This window comes from Anopheles merus, chromosome X (genome assembly GCF_017562075.2).
Source record: "Anopheles merus strain MAF chromosome X, AmerM5.1, whole genome shotgun sequence".
In the NCBI taxonomy this organism is placed as follows: Eukaryota; Metazoa; Arthropoda; class Insecta; order Diptera; family Culicidae; genus Anopheles; species Anopheles merus.
The window spans coordinates 415,709-423,535 of record NC_054081.1 but is presented as its reverse complement, the minus strand read 5'-3'; the positions used below and the strand labels follow the sequence as shown (position 1 = coordinate 423,535).

Below are 7,827 nucleotides of genomic sequence, written 5' to 3'. Positions count from 1 at the left end.
TATAAAGTTTAAGAAACCGACTAGAATACTATAACATAATTTTAATTTAAAATATACTTCATGTGTTTGTGATAAAAAATAAATATTTGGACCCATTATGTGGCTTACTCGAGTATCCGGGTGAAGCCGAGTCGCGATAAGCCCGGATAAAAGGCGTTGTAGATTATTTTTAGATGGAGAATGGTTCACAAGCCTAAGTAATTTATTAATTACGAACCAGGGAACTTTTTTTTATTTTTTTTAGACCATTTATTTGGGTTGAGCATCGCTGTGGGCTTACTCTTTACATTTCAGTGACTCTAAACTTAAGGGGAAATATCGCACGTGACTGGCTGAAAAAAGGAGCCCAGTTCTGCAGAAAATACGGCAGTAGCGATTAAATGAAAGCTTTGGTCCTGACAGCGCACGTAGCATTTGTACCATTTGCTATGCGAAAACGCGATATGATAAGAAGGTAATTTAATAGATGAAATATGCTCTAATTGTTATGTTGTCAGCGTAAACGGGCTTTTCGCAAGTGCCACATATCCACTAAACGATCACTAAACTGGTTCTAAGCGGCTCAAGCTCTCAGCCCAAAAGAAATCTAAAAAGACTTCATTTAGCAGACAGCAAACGACTGATGCTTTCTAAAAATAGCAAAAAGCTGGTGGTATCATCTGTTGGTGGGATACCCAGCCAGTGGAGCTTTCCTCGATTCGGGAGCTTTCTCCTTCTCTCTGTAATGTTGTATGGTTTCGCATTGAAGTTATGCATTGCTAGAACTAGAACGGCGACACGATTGGTTAAATACTAAACTCCAATGTAAACACCAGCACCGAACAAAGTGAGATTTGAGTAAAGGTCGGTGGTTTTGATACTCACGTATCTGACCATACAACCATTCATGTAGATTTTTGCTCGAAATGTTTGATGGGTATATAGGCCATGCTTAGATGAACTTAGGCGAAACACATTGCAAGAAAAGGGCAGTAATATAATGATGAGTTATGATACGCCAGCAGTGAAGCCATTTCGCAGCTTTCGTTTTTTTTTTTCTACGGATGTTTAATTTTCCAGTCGTTTAAGCTTAATCTGTTGCCCTTGGGTTTTAACTGTCATTTCAATGTTTAAGCCAGAAATGTTACGGTTACGCCAGTGATCGCGCGCAACTTTTGCAGAAAATACACGAGTCGAGTCGCTAACTATGTGGTTTTTGAATGTAGTTTCACGCGCGTGTAAACAAAATAACCGTACGTTCGTGTTGCAGCGGTGCAATCGACTTCTGCTAATTGGAAATGACAATTTATCCCACTCCGTATAGCGCTTACTGGCTGTTGCTTGGGAACGCGCGGCGATTCGTCTGCAAACTGCTCTAGAGCATTCCTGACGTTTGACCATTGTAGATGTGACGCAAGGTATTTGTACGACCGAAAACACTGCAACAAAGCTATAAACATTCACGGGAAAAGCTTAGGGCGAAAACAAACGACACGCTTAAACACGCCAAGTAAGTACACAGGGGACGGAGAAAAAATTAGAAAAAAATCTTAACCTCCAGCATGATTTTTTCCCCGTTTGCCGGGGTCCAAACGCCTACTGGTGCGTACATTTTCCCAATTTTGAAAAGGTAACATTTTACCGTCGTATCGCCATCGATCCACCACGGTGCGTGTGGCTGTGTGTGTATGCCAGTGTGTGCGTGTGTGTGTGCGTGTGATGTACGCAAGCCGCTGGACGCGAGAGCATGCGAATGAAACGTCGAGCGTGACAGAGAGGGCACGAGCCGTCCGACGAAAAGGCGTCAGACGTCTGGCAGCGACGTACACACAAATCACAGTGCAGTATCCCCAGGCAGCTGCTGGACGAGTTAGGGTTTTCGTGACTGTCATTCTGCCCGAGCCGAAGAGTGGCAACATCAAAGTTAAGGAAAGTGACTCGTACAGGCGCGCAAGGTAAGAACAGTGGCGCTTCACGGTGTGCTTGGATAAAAAAAATCGTAGCAAGAATTTTTTTCACGCACGAAAAATTGCCCAACTGTGGTGATGAGCAAAGGCAGTGAGGAAAAAAAATCGAAAAAAAATTATTAACCATCCTCTGCGATGCCAGCACGCACTCCAGCCACACACACACACACACACACACGCGCATACACTTGTACACGGGAGCGTGGCCCGAGCTGTGCTGCTGCCGTTGTGTGCATACACGGCAACCGTGTACAGCCGTCCGGCCGTCTGACAGGGTGGGCACACTGAGCTAACGCAGCGCCACCATACGTCCGTGCGTGGAACTACGGTCGAGGTCACGTGAACCAGCTCCGACCGCTTGCGAGAGAGAGCGGGCGATCGAAAACGGGCCGAACAGTGTGCGCGCACCAGCTCGCCGAGCGCTTTTGCGGTTTGCCGTCTCAGTCAGACATTTTTCCTGACAGGCTCGGCAGCGGTCTGGCTTGCAACAGACCAGGGCAACATCAGGGCCGCCATTTTGACGTCGTCGCGCGACTCGGCCGCTCTCGTTCACATCTCGGACTGTGCGGGGCACCGTTTCGTTCAGTCGTCAGTAGCGCTTCTAGAGGCGAGAAGCGAGCGAGCGAGCGAGCAGAACAAAACGGTGAACGCTGGTTCTTGGAAAAAAATATATCGCGTTTTATTTTTTGTTGGTTGCTTTCGAGTGGTAATTTTCTTTTCCTACATGAATTGTTTTTAATTGTTTTACGGTACCAAAAAAAAAAAAATCACGCTCTTGCAAATTGTTGTGCCGAGTGTGTGAGACAGTGAAGCAATAGAAAGTAAGCTTTCCGTCTGTGTATGCGTGCGTGTGTGTGTGTGTCTCTACCGATCGTGGCTCTCTTGTACGCGTGTGCGAAGGTGTGCGTGCGCTTGTGTATGTGTGTGTGTGCATGCGCGTCGAGCACTTTGTACGTACACAAATTTTCGACGCGTTTGTGCATGGGTTATTGTGTGTGTGTTCAATAATTTTGATCCTTTTTGGTTTCAAATGGAAAAATGGTTTTATACTTTCCAGACTGTGGGTGTATGGGGCGGGGCAGGGGGGGAGGGATTGGTTCGCGCATTTGACGCGGAATCAAAAATGATGTGTTTTATGCGCTCTCAGTTTGCGTGCGCGCGTGTATGTGTGTGTGCATCATTAGGTTCGGTATGTGCGTGGATGTGTGTTGTGAGAGTTTAAGCAATAGGAAGGAGCATTTGTAGGATGAAACATTTTTCCCTGCCCTCTGTTTATAGGTGTTTTGTTACTGGTTTGATGATGGGCGGTGAGGTTTAACTGCACACACCAAAAACCCTCATATTTTTATCACCACGATACAACACACTTTACTTGTGCGTGGGCAATTGTTGTATTGTAGGTTTCGGGCAAAACTCGTTTATTTATTTTTTAATATTTTTCTTCTTCCAAATTTTGCATTATCGCTGTGCGCGGTTCATGATGGTTGTGGTTTTTGCAGGCGAATCTCAATTTTAGACTCACCACCCGTCTGCTATTCATTCTTCTTCTGAGCAAGTGTGCCTGAGCACACACACGCTCTTCCTATTCTCCCTCTCTATTTCTTTCTCCCCGTTCAAACACACAAGTGCGCACACAGTGGCAAACCAATAACACAGTTGCGTGTGCAGTTGGTTCTTTTCTATTGGTTTTCCAATCGGCACACCAATACACAGGCACGCGCGCGCTTGGGATCCTTTCTTTATTGTATGTTGGCGTGCGTGTGTGCGTATGTGAGACAGTGACAGTTGTGTGCGGCGTGTATATGTGTGTGTGTGTGTGTGTTTTGTGCACAAGTGCAATCACAAAACGCAAGCAAGCTGCTGTCGGTCTCTGCGTCGATGTGTGGGCATAAATGTTTTGAAGCGGTTGTTGTGTGAATTATGCAGAGGAGTAGCAGGCAGAAGCGTTATTCAACGGCAGCAATTTGTGATGTGGGTTTTGTTTGGTTAGTGCACACATGGTGGAAAAATGGCTCGGAGGAATTCTAAAATTAAATTAAAAAGATGAGTGTAGGTTACTTTCTTTCCCGTCACCGAATGAAACTACAATCAACCACAGCCAGAAAGGGCAATCAAATCAATTTAAACACACTGCCTCGACGTCTCTTTCTTTGGTTTTGGTTGAGTCCACCAGAGTTGAGCGTGCACGGTCCCTCAGGCACTTCGTACGCGTCAAGCCACGTTCCATCAGGTTGCCGGAACATTTTAGCAAATTGTAGGACTAGCGAATCAGAAACAGATAAGATTCTGGGTCAGGATGTAGATAGCGGTGGAGGGATATTTAGCTGTTTTTACCCTCCATTATTTTGCGGGATTCGGTCTGGTTTTGTTAGTTACCGGCTGAATTTAGTTCGTTTAACAGAGCAGCAGAGTTGAAACAGTTTGTACGGTCCCTGGAAAGAAAGGTGTATTTCTGGGCACCACTTTCGGTCATTTTGTGTTGCAAGAATGCCGCTGTGTTTTCGTTGGCTGATGTCTGGTGGCATTTTGTTCTTTTTTTTTATCCTAATGCACAAATGTTTTTTTTTCTCTTTTACAGGAATAGTCCCCCGTACCACGAACCCAAAAAGGGGGGCTTATATACATAGTGAAATGAAGCGAGAAGGAATTTCTTTTGCAATATTTTAAAAACCCCAGCATAGCGGAAAAGCGGCAGCAGTTGCAGCAATAATTTCAAAACAAAAGCAAAAACAAAAAAAAGAAAACCCTACTGGGGGGAAAATAACGCGCGCGCTTGTTCGCACACCCACATACACACCGAAACCAGTCGAGTCGGGAGTTTTGCCTAGTTCCTGTTTGTTTTATTTTTTTTTTTGTTTTAATGTGTGAACAACGACGTCGGCATCCATCGCAGCAGCAGCAAGGGCGAAAGTGCATCAGCAGCAGCAGCAGCAGTGGTAGCGATCGCAACAATCGAAGGATGTAGCGCCAAGAGTTGCAGTACGTGCGAGTGTGCTGAACACAACAGTATTAGGGATCGCGGTGTGTGGTGTCGTCCTCCCGATAGACACTGAAGCAAACGAGGACGGCATGCCCACGCACACACAAGCACACAGTAGCAGCAGGCAGCAGCAGCAGCAGCAGCAGCAGCAGCACCGTCGCGTCGTTTTATATTTTGGTGCCGATGCACTGAGCGACGACGGCAACGCAACAACAACAACAACAACACCGCAAAGGAAAAGAAAGAAGCAGCAGCAGCCAGGCCCGTTCGAACGCCGCGCGGTGTGTGTGCGTCGAAGGCGCGCGCGCGCGCGTCCGTAAGCGCAGCGGTGTTAGTGAAGTGTGTAAAGTTCCAAAATCTACATCTCCATCAATCGCAATCCCGTGTGTGCGTGTGTAGTTTCGTGTGCAGTGTCGTGTGTGTGTGAGTGTGCGCGCGCGCGCGCGCCACGCTCTCTCTTCGTCGCCCGATAATCAGCCTACAGACACATCCCCACTCACATATTCACACACACACACATACACAAACGCACACACATCCTGAAGAGGTGGTGAATTTCTCAGTGTGCCGTGTGTGTGCGTGCGTGCGTTCGGGCAGTAGTGTGTGTGTGTGTGTGCCGCGTGAAATTATCGTGTGTCGGGTGCCGCTTGTGTAGTGAAAGCGTGCGGCAGTGTGTTGTGTGTGTGCGTGTATCTGGTGTTTGTATGTGGGAGCAGCGGGGGAGCTTGGGGCTGTGTGTGAGAGGCGTGGAATTGTGCATCCAAGCAAGTGCGCGTGTGTGAGTGTACATCGTGTAAAGATCGAGAAATCAATCATATGCATCCTCGAGATCATTCGCATCCTCACCATCGTCGTCGTCAACGTTCAACCAAACCGTAGCCGTCTCTGCAATAAACAAAAAGACCGCCAGCCCGAGAGCGCCTTCGCCCACCCCCACCTCCAAAGTGTGTGAGCGTGTGAGTGTGTATGGGCGGTGGGTCCAACAATCCATCCGAAAACAATAGGAGCACGCACACGCGAACGCGAAACGGGCCGAGGTGTGTGTGTGTTGAAGGTAGTAGAAGGTTGTGTGCAAAGTGCGCGAGTGCGCGAGAGAAAGAGAGAGAGAGAGAGAAAGAGAGAGGACACGAAATAGCTTCACCGCAACAATCCACTAGTAGCAGCGCATCGTCACACACCCGCACACACACACACAGCCAACCAACGGCAAAGAGAAAATCTGGTGGGAGCAGCAAAGGAGAGCAAGGGGGAGAGAGAGAGGAAGAGAGATGATCATGGTGTACAGCAACAACAGCAATAGAAAGTGTTTCAAATATGAAGTTACTGATCGTGCAACTTGTGAGCAAAGTTAGTTTAAGTATAAGAAAACAAAATTGTGTGTGTAAAGTGAAATAATAATAATAATAATTGAAATTAAAGAAGGAAATATTCAAAGCTAAAGGTAAGCTAAAACCGGGGTGAAACAATAGCCCCTTCTCCCCTCCTCCCCCTAGAACGAAAAGAAAAAGAAAATGAATAAGTGCAACACCACCAGCAGCAAGCCCCGCCGTGCGTGAGTGCGTTGTTCGATGCTGCTGCAACTTGTTCGTTTTCTTTCTACCACCAACATCATCACCACCACCCATCACCAGCATCATCATCAGCAGCAAACAAACGATGCCAGAACGCAACTTCTTTAACACAATTGTTTTCCCTTTCTTCTCCTTTTCCATATATCTGTATGTCTCGCGTACAGCAGCACAGTGCTTTGGCCGAGACGTACGAATCGCTTCTATCAACATTAGCAAAGTGATAAAAACTGAAAAAAAAACAATGGCCGATCACATGGAAGAGCCGCCAATGAAGCGGGCGAAAGTCCGAGAAGTAAACTCAGGTAAGAACGCACGAGATGAAGTCACTAAAATATAGTTCCCCCCCCCCCCCCCCCCCCCTCCCTCCCACAACAAAACATCAAACACCTTTATTTTAGGTTTGTGTGTGTGCATCATAGCGATACGCAGCTGTTCGATTGCTCAAAGAACTAAGACGGATGCCAAATCAACGCGATGTTATTTTGAGTAGGATGCTAGGCAAACAAGGACAAGCTCGGAAAACAATAGAACAGATAGCATACACAGCGTTGTTTACCACCCCATTGGTTGTATTCTGAAGGGTGAGCTCGCTCACACCAATCCACTTCTGCACCGAAGGCAAATGTATAACGAACATTTCAAATCACCGGCCTGAGTGTCAATTCGGGTGTGTTGTATTTTGACCGAATGAAAAGGATTAACAATTCACAATGGAAAAAAAAACACACACAAACATACACACACACGCACACTGCTTAGGACACTTTTTCACCCAACAGGCGCGCGCTGAGTTTCATTTTTATGGTCTCCGCAAATTGCATTGCCTGCGTCCGTCCGCATGTATGTGTGCGTGTGCGCGCGCGCGCGTGTGTGTGTGAGTGTGTGTCCATGAGGTGAGTGGTGCAGTGAGTGCATTATTCCGGTTGAGCGGCTGGCTCCGCTTCTGCCAGTACCAGCACACACACACTCTCGCAAAAACCAGACAGGACACAATATAAACCGTACGCTCAATTAGCACTCACACACCCTTACCAGAATCAGAAAGGGTTTGTACGGTGGTCAACACATTTATTGTCAGAGAGTTTTTCCATTTTCTTTAAACGATTACAATTTAAATGCAATCGGTGATTTGCAGGGAAATGAAAGTTTATTCTTGTGGCGGAATACGGTCGGGCACGATAGTAAGAAATTGAAGAGATCTTTGTCTTATCATGAGCAGGAGGTAGCCAGAACTAGAGAGAGAATGTCAAGTGTCAAGTCAAAAGAGAATGAGAACGGAAAATGTCCATTTTTTTAAGACTGGAGAGAGGAACTAGTTCTGCTACTTCTC

The 7,827-nt window shown here is 46.6% G+C and overlaps 1 protein-coding gene across 8 annotated transcripts in view; it reads left to right on the top strand.

Moving 5' to 3' along the window:
• Window positions 1-1,401: 1,401 nt before the first annotated feature.
• Window positions 1,402-7,827, top strand: part of LOC121595871 (histone lysine acetyltransferase CREBBP-like) — a 25,652-nt gene continuing 19,226 nt past the window's right edge. For 3 of the 8 annotated variants that reach the window (XM_041920257.1, XM_041920266.1, XM_041920204.1), the window contains exons 1-3: window positions 1,628-1,934; window positions 4,525-6,367; window positions 6,662-6,799. In XM_041920257.1, the coding sequence (XP_041776191.1) occupies window positions 6,739-6,799 (61 nt within the window). In that variant the 5' untranslated portion in view covers window positions 1,628-1,934; window positions 4,525-6,367; window positions 6,662-6,738. Of the gene's footprint in view, window positions 1,490-1,627; window positions 1,935-2,353; window positions 2,653-2,692; window positions 2,768-4,524; window positions 6,368-6,661; window positions 6,800-7,827 lie in introns of those variants that run through there. The other 5 variants (XM_041920230.1, XM_041920221.1, XM_041920238.1 and 2 more) reach the window with 5 other exon arrangements.